Here is a 24096-nt window from a genome sequence, read left to right on the forward strand (position 1 = left end):
AGTTTAGTGATTTGCCCCAGGTCACACAGCAGACAAATGGCGGAGCTGGGATTAGAACCCAGGTCCTCTGATTGCCAGGCCTGTGCTCTTTCCCCTCGGCCACCCTCCTTATCACACAGTTAGGAAAATGAAGTATTCACTGAATATTGATTAATTGATTCTTTCCTTGGTCCGTAAGTCACAGTGACTCAAATGAGAGAAAATACTGGTGGTAGAAAGGGTGAGAATTATTTCATGCAATATCTCCTTCTTAATTGTGCCCTCAGATGGTCAGGGTTTTGCTTCTGAAGTGAGCAGAAAATATTTGAGAAGGAACAGGAACTCCCTCTCTCCAGTCTTGCATCTCCTCCTGCTTTCAAGGCATCTCTACTTGGATGTCCTCCCATCACCTCAAACAAGCCTATAACCTGTATCTGTAATTTTATTTATTTGCATTCATGTCTGTCTCCCCCATTCTAAACTGTAAGCTCGTTGTGGGCATGGAATGTGTAAGTTTACTGTTGCATTGTACTCTCCCAAGCACTTAATACAGTGCTCTGCACACAGTAAGCCTTCAATAAATATGAATGAATGAATGAACAAGAGAGATTTGATTTGTTTCATTCATTGTCTCCCACTTATTTGTCTCTCGGGCCTTTAAGACATAACTTCTCAAAAGAGCAAAGATAATTTTGGAGGCAGAAAAAGGAGAGATTTGCATCATGCAATCTCTCGTGCTTTTTTCTGTCCTGGGTGTTGAGGTCATGACTCCTCGAGGGAACAGAGGGAACACTTAAGAGGCTAATGGAGAAATTTTCTTCATTCTGAAACTCCCAGGCACTTCTCTCCCAGAGCTTTAAGGCCTACTGACTCACAGGAACCAAGAATATTTGACATGTAAAAAGTGATTTTGCTTCAAGCAGTATCTCTCCATTCATTCTCTCCTGCACCTTTGGGGACCAAGTCCAAAAAGGGGCAGAAAAAAATTTGTAGGTAAAAAAGGGGGGCTGTCCTTCATGCCATCCCTTGCTTAATTCTCTCTTGGGCTGTTAAGACCTAGCCACTTGAATGAGCAGAGATTTGCAATGGAAAAGGAAAGATTTGATTTACTTCATGCAATATTTCCCCCTTATTTTTCTCCTCCGTCCTGAAGGTCCAAGTCCACGACGGAACAGAGAGGATATTTGAGGCCGAAAAGGAGATGTTTGCTTCTTGCAATATTTCCTGCTTAAGTCTCTTTTAGGTCTTCAAGCCCCAATTCCTTGAGGGAGCAGAGAGAATATTTGCAAAGGCAGAGATTGGATTTGATTCATGCACTATCTCCCACTTAATTCTCTCCTCGGTCTTTAAGGTCCAGGACTTGAGTGAAACAGAGTATATTCAAGAGAGAAAAGAAAGATTTCCTTCAAGCAATATGCCCCACTTAATTCTTGCCAGGGATTACAAGGCATAATTCCCCAAAGTAGAAGAGAATAAAATTGAGATGGGAATGGAGAAATTTACTTCTTGCAATATCTTCCACGTAATTTTCTTCTGGGTCTTTAAGGCCTACCTACTCGAGTGGTCAAGGAATATTAGAAGTGGAAAAGGAGAAATTTGCTTCATTCAGAATCTTTCACTTAATCTTTCTCTTGGGTCTTCATAGCCTAACTCCTTGAGTGAGCAAAGAAAATGACTGAGGTAGCAAAGGAGAGATTTGCTTCATGCAATATTTTCTGCTTTATATTCTGCTGGGTCTTCATGACCTAACTCCTTGAGGGAACACAGAATATTTGAGGGGAAAAGGAAGAATTTTCTTTCATTCAAAATATTCATTCAATCGTATTTATTGAGCACTTACTATGTGCAGAGCACTGTACTAAGCGCTTGGAATGTACAATTCGGCAACAGATAGAGAGACAATCCCTGCCCAACAACATCTTCTTAATCTTCTTAATCCTCCTCAGGGTTACCAGGCCTCAGTCTTCTAGGGAGCAGAGAAAATATTTGAGGAGGAAAAGGAGAGATTTGCTTCTTGCAATATCTTCCACTCAACTCCAAGAGCTAGGTCTTTAGGCCCACCTCTTCAAGTGAGCGGAACATATTTTTGTGGGAAAAGAGATTTGTTTCCTATGTTATCTCTTACCTAATTCGCTTCTCAGTCTTTCAAGGCCTAACTCCCCAAGAGAGTAGAGAAAATATTTGAGCAGGAAATGGAGAGATGTGATTTGCTTCATGCAACATCTCCCTTTTGGTTCCCCCAGTGTCTTTAAGGTGCAAATCCTGGAGGGAGCAGAGAGAGTATTTGAAGAAGAAATGAAAATAATTGCTTCATGCAATATGTCCTGCTTATTTCTCTCCTGGGACGTCAAGGCCTAATTCCTTGAGTAACTAGAGAGACTGTTTGGGAAGGAAAAGGGGAGATTTGATTTGATTCATGCAGTATCTCTCACCTAATTCTCTTTTGGGTCCTTAGAGTGAGTAGAGAATGTTGGAGGTAGTCAAGGAGATACGTGCCTCAAACAAAATTGCCTGTTAAATTCTCTCCCGGGTCTTCAAAGCCTGATTCCTTGAAATAGCATTGGGAATATTTGAGGTGGAAAAGGAGGAATTTACTTCATGCAATATGTTCTTCTTAGTTGTCCCCTCCGATCACCCAAGTTTAGTTACTCAATTGAGTAGATAGTGTAGGCGGTGACAACTGAGTAAAAGAGAATAAAATTGAGGTGGAAACAGAGCGATGTCTTCTTGCAATGTCTTCTGCTTAATTTTCTTCCGGGTTTTTAAGGCCTAGCTACTTGAGTGGGCAAAGAATATTTTAAGAGACTGTAAGCTTGTTATGGGTAGGGAACGTTTTTTCTAATTCTGTTATATTGTATTCTCCCAAGATCTTAGTATAGTAGTCTGCACATAGTAAGCACTCAATAAATGCGATTGATTGATTAGAAAAGGAGAGATCTTCTTCATGCAAAATCTTCCGCTTAATTCCCTCTTGGATCTTCAAGGCCTAAGTCCTCAAGCGAGTGGAGAAAATATTTGAGGTAGCAAAGGAGAGATTTGCTTCATGCAATATCTTCCACTCAGTTCTCTCCTGGGTCTTTCTGGCTTAATTCCCCCAACAGACCAGTAAGAGTATTTGAAAAGGGAAAGGAAGGTTTGATTTACTTCATGCAAAAAATTTCTCTTACTTGGTTCTTCCCAGTGTCTTTAAGGCCTATGTCCTTGAGGGAGCAGAGAGGGTAATTGAGGTGAAAATTGAGAAATTTACTCTTGCATCATCTTCTGCTTAATTTTCTCCCAGGTCTTTAAAGCTTAACTTTTCGAGGGAACATAGGGAACATTTAATGTGGAAAAGGAGAGACTTGCTTCTTGCAACATCCCCTGCTCAAGTCTCTCCCGGGTCTTCAAGACAACTCCTCGAGTGAGCTGAGTGCATACCTGAGGTAGCCAACGAGAGTTTTGCTTAATATGGGTCATCAGCTTTATCCTCTGCTGGGGCTTTAAGGCCTAACTCCTCAAGGGAGCAGAGAGAATATGTGAGGTAGAAAAGGAAGGACTTGCTTTACGTAATACTTTCTACCCAGTCTTCTCCTGGGTCTCCATGGCCTTGTTACTTTAGTGAGTTTGAGGGGCAATGGCCAAAAAAAAAAAGCTTCCTGCCTCTTCCCCTAAAATCCCTGGAAGCGTTTTTCACCTTTATCATCTCACCTCACCTATGCTGGACAAAGGCACCAAACCCCTGGGCCAGCAAAACAGGTAAGGAGGGGAGGTAACAGGGAGAGGGAGAGGCAGATAAATTACTGATAGGGGAGATGGCAGAGCATAAGGATGTGTAGATCAGTGCTGCGGGGCTGGGGGTGGAGGTGACTACTAAAGTGCTTTGAGAGCTCAGCTCCTCCAAGAGACCTTCCCAGACTGAGCTTTCCCTTTTCCCTCTGCTCCCTCTGCTTCCTCTCTGCTCCCCCTTCACCTCCCCTCAGCTAAGTCCCCTTTTCCCCCTTTCCCTCTGCACCTCCCCCTCTCCTTTCCCCTCCCCTCAGCACTGTGCTCATTTGTATATATTTTAATTACCCTATGTATTTTGTTAATGAGGTGTACAGCCCATTGACTCTATTTATCGTGATTAAGTTGTCTTGTATTTGTCCGTCTGTCTCTCCCGATTAGACTGTAAGCCCGTCAGTGGGCAGGGATTGTCTCTATCTGTTGCCGAATTGTACATTCCAAGCGCTTAGTACAGTTCTCTGCACAGAGTAAGCACTCAATAAATACTATTGAATTGAATGTTTAAGGGGTACAGACCCAGGTGACCAGGCCAGGCAGGGAGCTGGGGTCCTCGGCCTCTGTATCTGTTGGAAGAGACCGGGAACTGGGAACCAGGAACCCGGTGGCAGCGCACTGTCAGGATGCAGTGACAATGGGGGTTGGCCAGCAGAGGGCGCCACAGCGAGGGCAGAGCCTCCCGCACTGGGGCCAGAAGGGAGGCCCCGATCCAGTGCCTGCTTCGAGCTGAGCCCAGCTGGATCGTAATAATAACAATTCTGGGGCTCGTTAAGCGCTCACTGTGTGCCAGGCAGCACCGTACTAAGCACTGGGGTGGATACAAGCGTAGTCGGTTGGACACAGTCCCTGTCCCACATGGGGCTCAGAATCTCAATCCCCATTTTACAGATGAGGAAACTGAGGCCCAGAGAAGCGAAGTGACTTGCCCAAGGTCACACAGCAGACAAATTGCAGAGCCGGAATTAGAACCCACAACTGGTCGTACTGCCCCACCTCGCCCCCTGGTGGCTTTAGACCTAGGTCTGGGAGATTCATTCAATCATATTTATTGAGCACTTACTGTGAGCACAGCACTGTACTAAGCCCTTGGGAGGGTACAACAATAAATGGACACATTCCTTGCCCACAATGACCTTACAGTCTAGACATTAACATAAATAATAATATAAATGAATAAACTACATGTATAGACAGACATTAATATAAATGAATGAATTACAGATATACAAATAAATTAGATTCATTCAATCAATCGTATTTATTAAGCACTTACTGTGTGCAGAGCACTGTATTAAGTGTTTGGGAAAGTACAACACACCAATAAAGAGTGACAATCCCTGCCCACAACGGGCTCACAAGTCTAGAGGGGGGGAGACAGACATCAATATAAACAGACATCAATATAAATAAATGAAATTACAGCTATAGATTTATGAATAAAGTACCTCTCTATCGGCCCCTAGTGGCCTTAGGACTTTGTCTTGGGGACTACCCCTTTCTATCGCCCCCTTGTGGCTTTCTACCTCGATCTGAGACGTTGTTGCCTCTCTACCGCCCCCTAGTGGCCTTAGAACTTTGTCTGGGAGGCTGCACCTTGCTATCGCCTCCTTGTGGTTTTAGACTTTGGTCTGAGAAGCTGCTCCTCTCTGTTGCCCCTTGGTGGTCTCAGATCCTGGCCTCGGAGGCTGCCCCCCTCTATCACCTCTATTCATTCATGCATTCATTCAATCGTATTTGTTGAGCACTCACTATGTGCAAAGCACTTGCGCTTCCCCACTTTGGAGCCTTACTGAAGGCACATCTCCTCCAAGAAGCCTTCCTTAAGTCCTCCTCTCCTCTTCTCCCACTCCCTTCTGTCTCACTCTGACTTGCTCCACTCATTTATTTATGTATACTAATGTATGTCACCCCCTCTAGACTATGAGCTCGTTGAGGGCAGGGAATGTGTCAGTTGTACTCTCCCGAGCGCTAGTACAGTGCTTTGCTCAATAAATACGATCGAATGAATGACTGAATCAATGAATCAATCAATGAATATCATCTCTCATGGCCTTAGACCTTGATCTGAGAATTCCTCCTCTCTACAGTCCCCTGGTAGCCTTGGTCCTCGGCCTGAAAAGCTTTCCCCTCTATCACCATTAATGGGTTTAGGCCTGAGTCTGTGAGGTGGTGCTTCTCTATCGCCCCTTGGTGACCTTAGGACTTTGTCTGGGAGGTTCTCTATCGCCCCCTGGTGGCTTTTAGATCTTGGCCTGAGAAGCTGCTCCTCCTCCATTCATTCATTCATTCATTCATTCATTCAATCGTATTTATTGACATATTCATTCATTCAATCGTATGTATTGGGCACTTACTGTGTGCAGAGCACTGTACTAAGCGCTTGGAATGTACAATTCGCCAACAGATAGAGACAATCCCTGTCCAACAACGGGCTCACGGTCTAAAAGGGGGAGACAGACAGCAAAACAAAACATGTAGTCAGGCAGCAATACCATCAAAATAAATAGAATCATAGATATATACACATCATTAATAAAATAGAGTAATAAATAATATATACAGATATACACAAGTGCTGTGGGGAGGGGAAGGGGGTAGAGAAGAGGGAGGGAGTAGGGGGAATAGGGAGGGGAGGAGGAGCAGAGGGAAAGGGATGATGTACTTGAATTGATCAGAATATTATATTTATAGCTTTGTATCTGTCCCAGAGTAAAGCAAGACCTTATTAGTACCTGTCTACTTGGGATTTTTTGAGTGCTTGATTTATCCTTCCTTGTTTATAAATTCCATTTTCCCATAATTAGAAAAGAAGGTATATTTCAGTTCAGTTGGGATTGGATGGGGCAACGATATTTAAATAAATGCAAATGACCATTTCAGGCAGTCATCAGGTCTACATAAATGCTTCCTGAAAATTTTGTTTCAAGTCAAAATATTGTAAATCAGAATTCATAAATTGGAGACTGGCTTACATACCTGGTAGATGAGGGGAGCCCCCAGGGAGGGCAGGCACATCCATTTTACCTCTGATGAAGCGCTGTGTTGCTCTGGGCAGTAAGCAGAACTAGGACCATACAGGAGACTAACGTTGTAAAGTCGGGCCCCATGTCATTAAGCCAAGCAGCAGTTTCATTTTGACATGTCAGAAATGCCATTCATCAGAATTGGAAAAGTTGAAAGCCAAGGACTTCCTGTAACAGGGAAAAGATCAGTTCTATTTGTCTGCATTTAGAGTGATCTGAGTAATAAAAATTGATTTCAACCAAACCCACTCCTGATATGATAAAGAAAAATAACTTCTGGTGAAAAATACGCCAGAGCAGGACAAATTACTTCGCATTTATAACTTACCCCTGTATATGGCATCATATTTATATCTTACCCATTTATAGTATCGCTCTGGGTCATTCTTGGGCTGGTTCCTGGGAATTACCCAAAAGATGCAAATTAAGGGGGGGGGGGGGTTGTCCCTCTTTTGTACAAGATTTGACCATGATTTTCCTGGCCTTTCAAGAGTTGTTAGAGCCGTGTTCTACTGTATTTCACTGTTCTTGGCATTTGTTTAAAATGCCTGGAACCCCCTCCCTCTTCATATCCAAAAGACCACCCCTCTCCCCATCTCCAAAACCCTACTAAAATTATATCTCCTCCAGAAAGCCTTCCATGACTAACCTCTCATCTCTCACCCTATTCGTGACCCCCTCCTGTATCACCTCTGACTAATCTCTCATCTCCCCAACCGACTGTCCCTCCCTTCTGTGTCAACTAGGCTTAAATCCATATCCCCTAAGCATTTCGATACTCATCCCACTCCTACAGTATTTAGGTGCATTTCCTTATAATCTGCTGGTTCTCCTACCTGTGATTAATTTTAAGGTCTCCCCTACTTGATGGTAAACTCCTTGAGGGCAGGGATCGTATCTACCAACTTGTCCTCTCCCCAGGACTTAACGCAGCGCTTTGCACACATTAAAGCTGTCAATAAATACCACGGCTTGATGAAGACATTGGCGGTCAATCAATCACTGATATTTACTGAGAACTTACTGTGTGCAGAGCATTGTATTAAGCACTTAACACAATACAACAGAGTCGGTAGAGGAATTCCCTGTTCTCAAGAAGCTTAGTCTAGACTACTGGTACTCTTGAAGCAGAACCCGAGGGGAATCTCCTTTCACCACAGAGAAGCTGCGATCCGACAGCACCTGTGAACCCAACCTTTTTGCTTGATTTCAAATCGTTGGTTTCAGGAAGCCAACGAGGGACTGTGCTGAAGATATTCCTGGATCTGGAGAGGAGTTTTTGGAATCGATAAACTCCCAGGGCAGCTGGGCTGGCTGGGCCCTCTCTCAGACAAAAAGCAAAACAGTTTAAGGTTTCACAGGAGCCTGAAGCTCAAATGCTCAAACATTGTCTTTGAGCTCAGAGCCTGGACCTGCCAAATCCCACTAGGCGGGGAGGGGAGCCGGAGGTGGGGGGGGGGGGAGGGGGAATGTACTCTCCCTCATGCTAGCTGGGGTGATAAACCAGATCACACCGGCAGCCATCACACCAGTCCAAAGGCAAACCTGTTTTTCACCGAGCAACCCACTCGAGCTCGAGCCCTGCCTGTGAGCAGTAGGTTGTCAGTCATCTGATCAACTTGAAGTTCCCATTAAAGCACACTTCAACTCACGTCTTGGGATCTGACATTTTCAACAGGTCAAACAGCAGTTCTTCCTGCCAGGGTGAATAACTGGGATTCCCCAGGCCGGAGTGAAGTGCTTAGGGGCACCGAGACCAACTGCAAGAAGGACTGATTGGCAGAGCAGATGGCATGAGGGCCGAACTTCCTGGTCTCTGTTTGCAGATTACATTTCACCGTGAACCTCTCGTTTGCAAAAATAACCAAGTCCCTCCTACCCGGCTGCCACCTCCACCCAGCAAGAAATTCCTGTTCAATTACATAGTGCAATAAAAGCAAAATTCACCTCGTTTTCAATTTAGTCAGGACAGTTCCCAAGACCTGTCCCGATCCAGCACCTCAGTGGTCAAACAGATCAAAACCTCCATCAAAATCTAAATGACAGTTTCAGGAAGTCCGAAACTCAATTTCCCTGTAGCCCCCAAAATGTTTCCTCCTCAGTCCTGGGCTATATACACCCCTCCCCCTAACAGATGGGGCCCTGGGAAAGAGCTGTTTGTATTTTGCAATTTTACTACCAGGGCAAGGGGCCAGTTAGAGAGGAATAAGGAGAAACTTTCTGCTCTTGCCGCCAAGACGCTCTAATAATTTGGTTAAGAATGTTGGGCAACCAATCCTTTTCAAAGCATCTGCTACCACAGGGGTCTAATTACCCATCAGATTTGGCCACGTCCCCCCCAAAAAAGGTCGGTCCAATATCTGTCCTCTGGAGAAATGGAGAAATCCATTAGAAGGAAATGTCAGAAGTCATTTGCTTCTCTCAAATGTTGAATCCCGTGTGGCATCCACTGAACATCCTGACTACTGCCGCACTTGAGAATGTTTTATAAACTTTTTTTGTTTTCTATGTCTCACTGACCCCAATTATTTTAATGTCCGTAATTTATTTTAATGTCTGACTCCGCCTTTAGACTGTAAGCTCGTTGTGGGCAGGGAACGTATCTGTTTATTGTTATATTGTACTCTCCCAAGCACTTAGTAGGGTGTTTTGCACACAGTAAGCACTCAATAAATATGATTGATTGAATAAATGAACTCTGTTGCACTTTCCCAAGAGCTTAGTACTGTGCTCTATACAGAGTAAGTGGATAGTAAATACCACTGACTATTATTTATTAAATAGGGGAGATAGTGAGAAGGTGTGTGTCAGAAGCAAAGGTGAAGAGTTCAGTGACACATGCACTAATTTCATCCAGCCTGAAAAGTAAGGTCATTTGTTGCAACATTTTAAAATGATATTGCTTAAATTTCCACTCATTAATCCCAAGGAACATTATTAGCTAAACCTGGAAGCCATGCTCCCCTAAAATCACCAGAAAAACTGGCCTCCTTACCCCTATCCTGCAAAAACACTGAAGAAAAGGCTCAGACCAGAAAAGTGATCTCCTCATCCACAATTACAGGGCCGTGTTTGAAATAAGACTCCCTGCTGCCAGCCCAATCCATCTGTATGGGTATTGTCAGCATTGGCTAAGGACTTTCTGTAGGCAGAACATTATACTAGATGCTTGGAAATGCACAATAGATGGAAAAAGATAAGATCCCTGCCCTCAAGAAGCAGCAGGGCCTAATGGAAAGAGGGCAGGCCTGGGAGTCAGGGGACCTGGGTTCTAATCCTGGCTCCGCCACTTGCCTGCTGTGTAATTTCTTGGTCAAGTCACATAATACTATTACTACTGCTAATAAGAGCTAAACACTTACTCTGTGTCAAGCACTGTACTAACCACTGGGGTAGATACAAGATAATCAGGTGACACATGGGGCTCAGTCTAAGTAGGAGGGAGAACGGGTATTGAATCCCCATTTTGCAGATGAGGGAACTGAGGCACAGAGAGGTTATGTGCCTTGCCCAGAATCACACATCAGACAAGTGGCAGAGTTGGGTTTAGAACTCAGGTCCTCTGATGCCCAGGCCCATGCTCTTTTCACTAGGCCACACTGCTTCCCTGTGCCTCAATTTTCCCATCTGTAAAATGGGAATACCTGTTTTACCTCCCTCTTATCTGATCTGCTTACATTGTATCTACACCAGGGTTTAGGACAGTGTTTATTATTGCTAAGAAGTTTACTCTTGGGACTGGCAAATGGACAGCTCACTAAACATACAAGTAGAACAGTGATAGAAATAGAAAAACATTCCTAGCAGGAACCTCTGGGCTCGTGAGAAACCTGGGTTCCAATCCCAGTTCTATTTTTGGCTGCCATGTGACCATGAACAAGTCATGAAATCTGTCGGGGGGGTTTCAGTTTCCATTACAGTGGAACTGGGATCAAATATTTCCTCTAGAGAAACAGTTTGGCCTAGTGGAAAGAACACAGGCCTGGAACCCTGGCTCTGCCACTTGTCTGGTGAGTGACCTTGGATAAGTCATTTTACTTCCTCTGTGCCTCAATTACCCCAGCTGTAAAATGGAGATTAAGCCTGTGAGCCCCACTTGGGTCAGGAATGGTATCCAACCTGTAAGCTCGTCGTGGGCAGGTAATGCATCTGTTTATTATTTTGCACTCTCCCAAGCGCTCAGTACAGTTCTCTGTACATGGTAAGCGCTCAATAAATATGACTGAATGAACGAACCTAATAAGTTGTATCCACCCCAACACTCAATACAGTGTCTGGCAACTCTGGCTCTGCCATGGCTCTCCCAAGGTGACCTGACCTTGGGCATGTCACTTCACTCCTCTGTGCCTCAGTCACCTCATCTGTAAAATGGAGATTGAGACTGTGAGTCCCACGTGGGACAGGGACTGTGTCCAACCCGATCTGCTTGTACCCACTCCAGCGCTTGGCATATAGTAAGCACTGAACAATGTCTGTAATTATAATTATTAAATACCACGAAACCAAAACCCTATCCCTGTTCTTACAGAAGTAGCATGGCTTAGTGGAAAGAGCCCAGGCTGGGGAGTCAGAGGATGTGGGTTCTGTTGCCTAACTGTACACTTCAAGTGCTTAATACAGCGCTCTGCACAGAGTAAGCGCTCAATAAATACTTTTGAATGAATGAATGAATCCCGACTCGGCCAGCTGTCTGATGTGTGGCTTTGGGCAAGTCACTTCGCTTCTCTGTATCTCAGTTCCCTCATCTGTAAAATGGGGATTAAAACTGTGAACCCCACGGGGACCAACCTGATTAACCTGTATCTACCCCAGTGCTTGGCACATAGTAAGCGCTTAACCAATACCATCATCATGATTATTGTTGGTGTTACTGCAACTAACCGGCTTACCAAACGTAAACGGTTCACTACTCGGGGCGGGCGGCTCCTTCGGGCACCTACCGGATCATCCGTCCCGTCAGGTAACGACCCCCTTCCCTCAAATTCCTATAACGAGGAATTATAGGGCGACGGCCGCAGCACGAGGCGGGACGGGAGAAGTACGCATGCGCGCCAGCTACGCGCCCGTCCCCCTTCTTTCTTCCTCTCCCTCGCCCGTCCCGTTCCCAAATCCGGAGCCGCAGCGCGAGCTCGTCGCCTCTTCTCGCGAGAGCTCCTCCCAGCGCCACGTCAGTGAGCATAACCCCCTCCCTCCCGGCCTCGTACGGCAATCTTCGGAGCGAATGGGCTGTGAGAATGCGGAGGATGAGGCGGCGCTTCGGGAGGCGGGTTTTCTGCACTCTTGCTACCTCCGCTTCTCCAACCAGGCGGAAGGACTCGGGAGGGACCATGGCGTACGACGAAATGTCTCCGGCCGACAAAGACAGGTAGTCGAGATAATCGCGGAAATTGGGCCCCGTCGCCCCCCGTAGGACGGGGTGGGGGAGAGGGAGGGGAACTGTTGCGTGGGGGGGGGGAAGGGGGCGGGCGGGTGTTCGGGGGGGGTGGGTCTGGCGCCGGCCGGAGCCGCTGAGTCCAGAACAGCTTCCCGGAGCAGAGGTCACAGTCGTCCGTGTGGGAACCGCGTGCGGGGAGGTCGTGGGAGGAAGTCTCGCTTCTCGGGCGCTTCTCCTGAATTTCCTTCCCACCCCTCGAGGCGGGAGGGGAGGAAATCGCTCCAGACACCATCGGTATTTATTGAGCGCGCGACCCCGCTCGCCCAGCCCGGGTGGGTCTTTGTTCTCTTCCTGTCCCCCGTCCCTGACCCCCCCCCCCGAAGATCGGCCAAGCATCCACGCGAAGCCGATGAGCCGATGATAGAGCCTCTTGAGGCCTTCAGTATTCATTCATTCAGTCGTATTTGTCGAGCGCCTACCGTGTGCAGAGCACTATACTGAGCGCTTTCTTCTCTTCGTTGAGTGGCTAATTAGAGAGTAGACATGATCCTTGACCTCAAGGAGCCCACACAGCCCCGTAGGAGCGACCGAACCACTTGATGCAATTAGGGTATCGCAGTCGTTTTCTTCGTAGGTAGGTGCAGGGAGGGTCACAGGTTTGGAGCCTCTCCTTTGGGAGTTCAGCCCCTGCCGCTGCCTAGGCTGTCAGTACCAGGGAGGGGAGTCTAAAGACCTGGGTTCGAATGCTGACTCTGCCACCTGCCTGTCGTATGGCCTTGAGCAAGCCACCTAACTTCTCTGGACCTCAGTTTCCTCATCTGGAAAACGGTTCGCCCTCCCATTTAGGCTGTAATCCCTATGTGGGACAGGAACCGGCTCCGACCTATCTTATACCTATTCCCCGCTGTTTAGTACAGTGCTTGATACATAGTAAGTGCTCTACAAATACCACTGTTGTTAGTACCATGGGGTCGGATTTGACAGGCGATCTTAGATTTCTGTGGTCCCCTTTAAGATCAGGAGAGGATCCACGCCGCATGGGTGAATAATAATGATGGTATTCGTTAAGCGCTTACTATGTGCTGAGCGCTGGGGGAGATACAAGGTAATCAGGTTGCCCGACGTGGGACTCACAGTCGTAGTCCCCGTTTTACAGATGAGACAGCTGAGGCACAGAAAAGTTAAGTGGCTTGCCCAAGGTCACCCAGCAGACAAGTGGCAGAGCCGGGATTAGACTCCCAAGCCCGGCCTCTTTCCACTGAGCCACGCTGCTTTTCACTGTAGTGCACTATAAGTTTCCGACACTGACTCAGTAATAATAATAGTGGTATTTGTTAAGCACTTATTACGTGCCAAGCACTGGGTTAAACTCAAGAGAATCCGAAACCAAACCCCTTCTAGCTCTGATCAGTCAGTGGTATGTCTTGAGTGCCTCCCAACCACTGTACTGAGTGCTTGAGAGGGTGCAACAACTGGTGCCCACGGAGAGGTGGGCCAAAGGATTTCAAACTATTCCGATGCCACTGTCAAGGTAGGCTAATGTAACCTTATGCTTAGAGGTTTAGGTAACAGGAAGTTATTCACTCTTGAGAACCCCTCTCAGCAAAAGGTATCAATCATTTACCTTATGGCTCCATATGGAACGATCACAGTAAAGGATTGAGGAAAGGGGGTGCAGTCAAGGGGAAGAACCCATGTGGCATAAGAAAAGAATGCTCTCCATTTTGGGCCCAGAGGGCTAGGATCCGGGAACAAACAGCTCCATTTGCAAAGTTGGCTGGGGGTTTCCCTGAGAAGGGCTGGTTTCAGTGTGGGTTTGTGTGGGGGTGGGGAGGACATCTGGATTAGAAAAGGCTACAGGGCCATTAAGTAAGAGAGAGGGGGAAATTGCCACTTGAGAAAATTTTCCACTTGGGGAGAGGTGTTTGAACTTGTTTTAAGTACTGTTGCTCAAATATACTGCTGTCTTAGGCAGCTTCTGTGCTCAATGCCGAGGGCTATTTGGGTCCTATATATAGATATTCTGCAGAAACTAAACCGACCCACTTGTTAAATCTTTAGTTAAGAATTGGTTGTCAGTCAGTCATATTTATTATTGAGTACTTATAGTATTCTCCTTGTACTAAGTGCTTGGGAGAATACAATATAACATATGTTATGGTTTAGAGGGGGAGACAGACATTGATATAAATAAATAAAATTACCCATATGTACATGAGTTCTGTGGACCTGGGAGGGGGGATAAGTACAGGGAGCAAGTCAAGGCAACACAGAAGGGAGTGGGAGAAGAGGAAAGAAAACTTCTTGGAGGAGATGTGCCTTCAATAAGGCCTTGAAGGTGGGGAGAGTAATTGTCCGGCGGATATGAAGAGGAAGGGGGTTCCAGGCCAGAGGCAGGACATGGGAGAGGGGTCGGTGGAGAGAACAAAGTACAGTGAGAAAGTTGGCATTAGAGGAGCTAAGGGTGTGGGCCGGGTAGGAGCGTAGCAAGGGCAAGATTATTGAGTCTTTAAAGCTGATGGTAAGGAGTTTCTGTTTGATACAGAGGTGGTTATGGTTATGATTGGTTATGATTAATAACCTCTGTCTTTGAAACTTCAGGACTGTGAATCCGTATGGAGAAATTAATGATAGTGATTTGTGTGGCATACTGTGGCCTAGTGGAAAGAGCCCAGGCCTGGGAGTCAGAGGACTTGGGTTCTAATCCCAGCTCTGCCACTTCCCTGCTGTGTGGCCCTGGGCAAGTCACTTCTCCGGGCCTCGATTTCCTCATTGGTAAAATGGGGATTAAATGTATTTTCTCCACCCCTTAAACAGTGGGCCTCATGTGGAACGGGGACTGTGTCCAACCTGATTATCGTGTATGTATGGTAGCGCTTCAAGCGCTTACCGTACCATAATTACTGTTGTAGCCGGGCTGGGGAGCAGCACATTGTGCAGTCTTGGCATATGTTTCTTCTGTGCTGTGGCATCAGAGCCCCTCAGGTTGTTGCCTTGGTAGAAACTCCGGTGTTGGCCATTCATATTTCATTCAATTATATTTATTAAGTGTATACTGTGTGCAGAGCACTGTACTAAGAACTTGGGAAAGTACAATACAGCAATAAAGGGTGACAATCCCTGCCCATAAGGAGCTCACAGTCTAGAAGGGGGGAGACAAACATCAATACAAAAAACAGACATCAATATAAAGTGCTGAAGTGATAGAGGGGGAAGATAGATTCTTCTGAGAAAGTGTCCTGGAGGAGATTTGATGAGGGCTTTGATGATGGGGAGGACGGTGATTTGCCAGGCGTGAAAGGTGCGGGACTTCCGGGCAGGAGGGAAGGCATGAGCAAGAAGTCAATGGTGAGAGAGATGGAAGAGGCACAGTGACATGTGAAGTATCAAGTGTGTGAGCTGGGGTGTGGTGAGGGAGGAGCAACTTTCCAATGGCTTCTTCCCCACTGCTTTCAAACGTGCTCATGTATCCCCTATCCTATAAAGCCCTCCCTTGCCCCACACAGCCCCATCTCCATCCTTCCGTTCCTCTCCAAACTCCTCGATTAAATTGTCTACACCCACTGCTTCCACTTCCTTTCCTCCAATTCTCTCCTTAACCTAGCTCCATCCCCTTCACTCCATGGAAACTGTCCTCTCTAAGGTCACCAGTGATCTCCTTGCCAAATTCAACAGCCTCTACTCCATCCTAATCCTTGTCGACCTCTCGGCTGCCCTCAACGGTGCTTTCCGCACCTTGGCTTCACTGACACTCTCCTCTCCTGGTTCTCCTATCTCTGGCCGCTCTTTCTCAGGCTCCTCCTCCGCCTCCAACCCCCTTACTGTGGGAATCCCTCAAGGCTCCACTCGCGGTTCCCTTCTATTCTCCATCAACACCCACTCCCTTGGAGAATTCATTTGCTCCCAACACTTCAACCACGATCTCTATACAGGTGATTCCCAAATTTACATCTCCAGCTCTGTCCACTCTCCTTCTCTGCAATCTCACATTTTCCTTCTTCCTTCAGAACATCTCTGTTTGGATGTCCCGCCAACAGCTCAAGCTCAACCATGTCCAAAACAGAACACCTCATCTTCCCATCCAAACCCTGCTCTCCCTGTGACTTCCCCAGAACTGTAGACAACATCACTATCCTCCCTGTCTCCCAAGCCTGTAACTGTGCCATTATCCTAGACTCTTCTCTCTTATTCAACCCGCATATTAAATTGGCTATCAAATCCCAGTAGTTCTACCTTTACAACATCACTGAAATCCACACTTCTCTCTTCATCCAAACGGCTACTATGCTGATCCAGGCACTTATCACAGGCCACCTCGACTACTGTGTCAGCTTCCTTGCTGACCTTCCTGCCTCCTGTCTATCCCCTCTCCAGTCCCTACTCCATTCTACTGCCCAGATCATTTTTCTAAAAAAGCATTCGGTCCACATCTCCCCACTCCTCGAGAGCCTCTGGGGGTTGCCCATCCACCTCCGCATCTAACAGAAACTCCTTTTCGTCAGCTTTAAAGCACTCAATCAGCTTGGCCCCTCCCCCCCTTACTTTACCTCGTTGATTTCCTACTAGAATCCAGCCCACAAGCTTCACTCTTCCAGTCTGCTCACTGTATCTCGATCCTATCTCCCCGCCGACCCCTTGCTCACGTCCTCCCTCTGGCCTGCAACTCCATCCCCCTTCATGTCCCACAGACCGCCACTCTCCCCACCTTCAAAACCTCTTTAAAATCACATCTCCACCAAGAGGATTTCCCTAGTAAGCCGTCATTTCCCCTATTCCCTCTCGCTCCTGGATCTGTACCCTTTAAGCACTTGATATTCACCCCAACCTCAGCCCTTATGCACATATCGCACATATCCCTAATTTATTTATGTTAATGTCTGTCTCCCACTCTAGACTGTGAGCTCCTGGTTGGTAGGGAATGTTTGTCGATTCTGTTGTACTCTCCCAAGTACTGTGCTCTGCACATACCAAGTGCTCAATAAATACCATCGATTGATGGACCGATTAAGGTAGAAAGCTAATTTAGCTTAGGCAGTAATCGGGAGCTTCCACTCAACGTGGAGAGAAATGGGTAACTGGAAGATTTTTTTTTCCTTAAAGATTGGGGTGACGTGTGCAGAACAGCTTTTTTAAAAAGTGATCTGGGAAGTAGAGTGAAGTATGTACTGGAAAGGGGAGAGCCTTTTGACAAGGTGGCTTGCCAGAAGGTGGATGCAGTAGTTGAGTCACAGTATACGTGCTCAAATCAGTGTGTCAACACTTCGAATGAAGAAGGGTTGGGTTCTGGAGATTTTGCGAAGGAAGAACAGGCTGAACGTGGGGGATGGAAGAGAGAGAAGAGCCGTGGACGATGCCAAGGCTGTGGGTTTGGGAGATGGGGAGGATGGTGGTAGTGTCAGCTATGGTGGGAAAATTAGGTGGAGGTTCTTTTCACAGTGTGAACCGAGTGTGTAGGACTCACACCTGTCCAGAAAATATTACAGCAGGGCCGGGAGGAACAGTTTCCGTAGTGTAGTGGTTATCATGTTCGCCTAACACGCGAAAGGTCCCCGGTTCGAAACCGGGCAGAAACATTTTCAGTGCTTAGAACAGTGCTTGGACCACATTAAGTGCTTAACAAATACCATAATTATTATTATTATTATCATCTAGTCCCCTGAAGTAGAACTGACTACTGAATTCTGGAAATGATTTGGATGGTGGCAGTAATTTACATTCCTGTCACTTTTTACTGGTTGAAAACTCGTTGCGGGCAGGGAACGTGTTTGATGTTAGATTACACTCTCCCAAGTGCTTAGTACAGTGCTTTGCCCACAGTAAGCACTCCGTAATTACGACTGAATGAATGAGTTACTCATCTCTGCTCACCCATTTACAGATAGTGTTTTGTTTTGTTTTTAGGTTTATTTGTATTTATCCTGCTTATTTAAATAACAAGAAGACCATCGCAGAAGGAAGACGGATACCTGTTGAAAAAGTAAGGCGTGGGAGGGGAAGGTGTCACTACCACATAACTTGGGATCATGCTCTCTGCAGATAAAACGTATATTGAGGAGAGAGCAGTATATCTATTGATGGTATTTTTTGAGCCCTTACTGTGTGTAGAACACTGTTCTGAGCGCTCGGGAGAGAACAATACAAGAGCTGGCAAACATGCTCCAATCAATGGTATTTATTGAGCACTTAGTGTGTGCAGAGCACCGTACTAAGCTCCTGGGAGAGTACAACATAACAGAGTTGGTAGACACGTTCCCTGCCCACAGTGATCCCATCTCTAGTAATGCTCCAATTTAAATAAAAGGTGGCATCTGGAGGATATGTGTCACTCCTCTAGGACAGGAAGAGGGGTATGTGGTCCTGGTTCAATTTTTAAGTTATCCAGAAAGTTTTGGGAACCAGGAGCAGGGCCTAATCATGGGGTTTGTGGGGCAACTTTACTCAACTAATCACGTATTTTTGAAGGGGAGGTAAATAGTCAGATCTCTCGTCCATGCGGTGGAAGTAGTTGAACATTCTCTAGCTTCTCAAACCACGTTTCGTTTCATAAATGGTCTTTGGAAGATGCATTTTATTGTTTCTAGCTGAGGTTATTAATGGTGTCGATATTTATGCTTTGCTAAACCTAAAGAATGAGGGTCCTTTAACTTTGTTTAATTTAAGTGCCTCAGATGTTGGAGTTCTCAAGTAATGAGTTCACTTTATTTAGCTCTGTTATCACCAGTAGCCCTAAATGAATTTGTTCTAGTAAATAAAACAACTTGTCGCCATAAGGAAAGAGATTCAGTCTTGAATATTTCTCAGGGAAATGAAAAGTGATGCAATTTCCTTATCTTAAATGGCTGGAGAATCAGCATGGCCTAATGAAAAAAGCCTAGGCCTGGGAGTCAGGAGATTTGGATTCTAATCCTGGATTTGCCCCTTGCCTGCTGTGTGATCCTGGGCGAGTCCCTGAATTTCTCTGGGCCACAGTTTCCTCATCTGTAAAATGTGGATTAAATACCTGTTCTCCTTTCTACTTAAACTGTGAGCCCCCTTGGGGGACAGGGACTGTTTGAGCTGATTGGATTGTCTGCCCCAGCGTTTATTAAAGTGCATGGCGCATCGTAAGTGCTTAGTTGTTTTGTGGGTGAATATTCTCCAAAAGAGTTTCCCATTCCTGGCAGTGGTCAATTTTTATCCCCCTACCTTAATTAGTAGCTTGAGCCTCATTTAAAGATAAATAAAAAACAATTGTGAATTGTGCAATGAAAATGGCAAAATTAAGAAATTAAAGTTGATTGCTCTTTGGACTTGGTACTTGGTGCCTCACTTTCTGAAAATATTGTTTGTATTGTCTTTGGAATTCTTCATTGGACACAGTTAAATTACTGCTGTTTAACTGGTGTTTTCTACTCTGTTTTGTTTGGACCATTTCAACAGGAAAAAGATGCCATATATCAATCACTCTTACTTGCCATTGCAAAACTGCTTCAGCTCTTCTTCACTTCTTTTTTTTTCCTCCACCTGCTTTTCCTTTTCTTCCTGATTGGCATAGGGTAGTGAAATAGACTGGACTACTTGTTCACTTTTAAGTGCCGATGATGTAAATACTGTCATTAGGTTGACTATAATTAATGCATTAGAAAAAAGCGTGAGCATGCAAACCATGAGAAGCAGTATGGACTAGTGGAAAGAGCACGGGCCTGGAAGTCAGAGAACCTGGGTTCTAATCTCGGTTCTGCCACGGGTCTGCTGTGCGATCTTGAGCGAGTCACATAACTTCTGTGCCTCAGTTACATCATCTGGAAAATGGGGATTAAGACTGTGAGCCCTATTTGGGACATGGGCTGTTTGTTCAACCTGATTATCCTGTATCTATTTACTCCAGTATTTACTCCAGTGCTTAGTACAGTGCCTGGCACATAAATGCTTAACAAATACTGTTTGTTTTTGTTTTTTAAAAAAAAAAAACAAAACAAGCAACTGGCATTGTTCAAGAATCAGCTAAAAAAGATGGTTTACCGGAAAATCTTTCCTAATTACCCCACAAAAGCGATTACTGTTAACTGTTTCATTTGTATCTTGAAAGTTTCCGTCCTTGAGGGTTGCAGCTCATTCTTTGGTAGTTGGTGCATCCTATGAGAGTTCACAACAGAAGGTTAATATATGCAATGGCTAAGCTTCTTTTTTTTTTTTTCCCGAAAAAAACACCTTTCAGGCGGTTGAAAATCCCACCTCTACAGAGATCCAAGATGTATGTGCAGCAGTTGGACTTAATGTGCTGGTAGAGGTACAGGCTGTTCTTAAGTACTTGTCTTAATACTGTCTGGCTGCGTCCTTTGCCCTCTCCTGAAGTAATTATGCCATTTGTTTTTAATACTAGAAAAATAAGATGTACTCCAGAGAATGGAATCGCGATATGCAATATAGGGGCAGAGTACGGATTCAGCTCAAGAGAGATGATGGCAGCCTATGCTTTCCCCAGTTTCCATCACGTAAGTGAGGTTTAGTAGGGTGTGTGACATGAAGAAGGATGCCCGGTTCTTTCCTGATAAGACATCCGAGGTATTACCTACGCCGTCCTGGGAGTCGGGTGTGTTTACGTCTCTGAGCAATCCCGGTCGGGCAAGGTCACAGTGCCTCACCGGGATCCCTGCCAGTCCTAGGATGATGAGTCTTGGGTATCTTATGCAGTTGATATGTTTTTAAATATTAAGCCGGATTTCCTTTTTGAAATCTCAAGCAAGTTCTACTTTGTGTGACACCTTCTGTGCCGCCCTGCCACCCTTGCAAAGTCAGTTCGGTATTTGAAATCAAGCAGATTGACTGCCCTCAAGAGATTGGGAGGCAGTAGAGCATTTCGTAGATCCGGAATCTGAGACCCAAGCCCAGACCACCTAATGGAAAGGTGGGGGGGGCCTGTTTCAGGACAAAATCAAGAGGCTTCGACCTCCCTTCGGGTGGTGGGGGGATGGACACAGTATTCACAGTTGCTCCGCTGGGTGCTTATTTGTGTTATGCAGGCTTGGCTCAGCCTGCCCCAAGGGTTTGTCAATACCCATGCAGAGTGGTGGGTGGGAAAGTTCAGCGAATGAATTTTTTTTTGAGTGCTTAGAAGGGCCTTTTGTCTGGCGTTTATTCAGTCAGTGGCGTTGAATGCTTCCTCGGGCCTAGGCAGGGCACGGACCGAGGCAGGGCACGGTACTAAGCTCTCAGAAGACTACAGAAGAGTTAGTAGACACGGTGTCTTCTGCTCACACGGACTAGTCAGTGGTGTTTATTGAGCACTTCCTGTGTTCACTGTGTGCAGAGCACTGCACTGAGCCCTTGGGAAAAGTAGTCTTCAGACGTGTTGGTTGACATGATCCCTGCCCTCGAGGAGCTTCCCATCTAGAGGGGGTTGGCAGGGAGCAGCGCCCAATATGGGTTCCTCTTTACCCTTTCAGGCTCCAGGAGTGGGCCAGAGGCTTCTCTTCAGCCCTGGATGGCAACCTTCAATAGCCAGTGCCTTTAGGCTGCTGCAGTTATTGGTTATTGCCAATTCCCATCTGCCTACACTATAAAGTAGTTTCATTGGATTCAGCTTTTCTCAGTCAATTCTTTAGCCGAAATTTATATTTGATCCTGTCTAATGTGGGAAAAGGTAATCAGGTTTTTCCAAATTTAATTTTCTTTAAACTTAATTGCTAAAGACTCCTACTGACTCGTTCTAACATTTGAGAAATGAAATATGTTCAGGAATGGTCAGCGATAGCTTTTGCTATCTTTAGATGGCCCGAGTGCGTAGAAACACTACATCTCTCCTTTAATACGTGTGCATTCCTCTTAGCAGGTCTTTAGTATTTCCTATCCTTCATTCCCCTCCAGACTCTTGTTCTTACAGCCATTGAGCAGAGCTTATGTAGCAAGAGGTTTTTTGTTTTTGTTTTTTATCTTTGGCATTCTGTTGTATTCTCAGTAACACTCTGTCCAGCAAAGATTCCAGTTAAGGAAGCATTTTTCAAATTTGAAGGGGAAAGCACTAACTAGGTGAATGAAGCGGATATGTTGAATCTTTACGTTTACGATGGCCTTGTCTTTAATTTTTCAAGTGTCTGGACATCAGTGCGTGCTTGGCAAATGGGAGCTAAACTGGCTTTTGGTTTCTGTCTAGGTAAGTCGGTAATGTTATATGCAGCAGAGATGATACCCAAGCTGAAAACAAGGACACAGAAATCAGGAAGTGGTGACCATAATTATCAGCTAGGTGACGGAGGTAAAAAGGGCAAAGGGAAAAAGAAGAAGTGATCCTGTGACGCAAATGGTAGTTAAATTCATCTGGATTGTGTGAAATACGAATGGATGCTGCCAATTTGCCCCAGAAGCAAAGGTATACGAAATATGAAATTGATGAAGCTCTGTCAAGCTGAATTGGAATGTGTATGTGCCTCCCAACTTCAATACAAGAATTTACCAACGTGTATTCACAAAGCAACTGGCGTCAGTTATGCATCTAGATTTATACAGCATATATAAGAAAACAATTGCAAATAACCGTGAACATTGGCATTAAAGAATATGTAGCTGCACAAGTAAAATGTGTAAAACTGTCTGTCCAGGCTAAGAACTAATTTTTTTTTCTTTTTTTATCCATATGGTCTTAAACTAGGACGTGGCATTGTTTCGGAATATTTTCTATTTCATTTAAATTATACGGTCTGCAACCTGCACATTCTACCCATCTCTTTTAATGTTTAAATTATGGCAATAAAATATTTGAAATTGGTTTTTGAAGCTTTGTCTTGCAAAGTAGCTATTTTGAAATGGAAATACAGATTTCGGTCAGGCCTAAAATATACCTGCGGGTTATTGGCAAGCAATAGGACCAAGGTGGAACCGACAGTTTTCAAATTAGGTCGGCAGGCTCAAGATCCCAGGGCCCTTAAAAGACAGCTTTTTGGACCTAGAACAGAAATGAAAAAAGTGATCAAGCTGTGGAGAAATTTCAAACTTCAGTAATTTTGTGCATGTAATGGGTTGGAATGGAATGGAATGGAGACCTTTTGAGATGGAAAAAGGGAGACAGCCGACACCCTCTCCGGATCATCGTAAAGGATGAGGTTTTGAGGTTGTCTCCAGACAAGGCATCCAGCATAGTACTGATAATATTGAAGGCGGGAAAAACAAAAACTGGAGGGGAACATGATGGATAACAAAGTGAAAAATAAATTCCTGCCAGCCTTGAAAAGAAAGTTGTAATAATTGTGGTATTCAACATTGGCTATGTGCTTGGCAGTGGGGTAGATACAGTAGGATATGTAGATTGGACACTCCGTCTCCCACTTGATAGTTTTAATGGGGGCATTTGTAGGGGCTAAAGGAAGATGGGAGGGGAAGGATTTCCCCATACGGGGCTCACAGTCTAAGTGGGGAAGGAGAACAGGGTTCAAATCCCCATTTTACAGATGAGAAAGCTGAGGCCCAGAGAAGCAAAGTGACTTGCCCCAGGTCACACAGCAGACGGGAGAAGCTGGGATTAGAACCCAGGTCCTCTGACTCCCAGGGACCTGATTATCTTGTATCTACCCCCGCACTTAGGACAGTGTTTGACGCATAGTAAGCGTTTAACAAATACCACAAGTATTACTACAGTCCAGTGGGGAAAATGGGCACTAAACGAAATTACAAATAGGGGGAAGCAACAGAGTCTAATAGTTTGAACCTAAGTGCGGGGACAGAGAGGGTGTTGAGTACTCAAATGCCTAGGTGGCGGGTGGGGGGAGGGAAATGGGAGTGAGATGAGAGATTGTAAGAAGGTAAGGCTTCCTGGAGGGGGTGTGATCTGAAAAGGGTTTTGAAGAAGGGGAGAAGAATGGTTTACCAGTTGTGAAAGGGGAGGGAATTCCAGTTGGGAAGGAGGGCATGAGCAAAAAAGAACGAGGCACGTGAATAGGCTAACATTAAAACAGTGAAGTGTGCTAGCTGGGTTGTAGTGGGAGAGAA

At 45.5% G+C, this 24096-nt stretch overlaps 1 protein-coding gene, 1 long non-coding RNA gene and 1 other non-coding gene across 6 annotated transcripts; 2 read left to right on the plus strand and 1 right to left on the minus strand.

The window, feature by feature from the left end:
* Nucleotides 1-6140: 6140 nt before the first annotated feature.
* LOC120638158 lies at nucleotides 6141-11781 on the minus strand. 2 transcript variants are annotated; one of them, XR_005659668.1, is made up of 3 exons: nucleotides 11702-11781; nucleotides 6715-6929; nucleotides 6141-6178 (listed from the first exon to the last, which is right to left on the minus strand). It is a non-coding gene; the product is annotated as an uncharacterized LOC120638158 (long non-coding RNA). The 2 variants fall into 2 exon arrangements; XR_005659667.1 differs by having other exon boundaries at nucleotides 11651-11781.
* Nucleotides 11782-11916: 135 nt separating this feature from the next.
* SRP19 (signal recognition particle 19) lies at nucleotides 11917-22887 on the plus strand. Of its 3 annotated transcripts, none has more exons than XM_001506968.5 (5): nucleotides 11917-12126; nucleotides 18037-18112; nucleotides 20333-20404; nucleotides 20498-20609; nucleotides 22268-22887. In XM_001506968.5, exons 1-5 carry the CDS (start codon nucleotides 11996-11998, stop codon nucleotides 22399-22401), a joined length of 525 nt encoding a protein of 174 aa, XP_001507018.2. In that variant the 5' UTR covers nucleotides 11917-11995; the 3' UTR covers nucleotides 22402-22887. The 3 variants fall into 3 exon arrangements, with proteins under 3 accessions (XP_001507018.2, XP_028911734.1, XP_003430842.1); XM_029055901.2 differs by having other exon boundaries at nucleotides 22273-22887; XM_003430794.4 differs by lacking the exon at nucleotides 20333-20404.
* TRNAV-AAC lies at nucleotides 17636-17708 on the plus strand. Its single transcript has one exon. It is a non-coding gene; the product is annotated as a tRNA-Val (tRNA).
* Nucleotides 22888-24096: the final 1209 nt, after the last annotated feature.

Source organism: Ornithorhynchus anatinus, chromosome X5, assembly GCF_004115215.2.
Source record: "Ornithorhynchus anatinus isolate Pmale09 chromosome X5, mOrnAna1.pri.v4, whole genome shotgun sequence".
Classification (NCBI taxonomy): Eukaryota; Metazoa; Chordata; class Mammalia; order Monotremata; family Ornithorhynchidae; genus Ornithorhynchus; species Ornithorhynchus anatinus.

Coding starts and splice junctions, on each gene's coding strand:
- SRP19 (XM_001506968.5), top strand. CDS start 11,996: ATGCGGAGGATGAGGCGGCGCTTCGGGAGGCGGGTTTTCTGCACTCTT. Junction 12,127..18,036: donor TCTCCGGCCGACAAAGACAG/GTAGTCGAGATA, acceptor TTTTGTTTTTAG/GTTTATTTGTATTTATCCTG. Junction 20,405..20,497: donor GACTTAATGTGCTGGTAGAG/GTACAGGCTGTT, acceptor TTTTAATACTAG/AAAAATAAGATGTACTCCAG.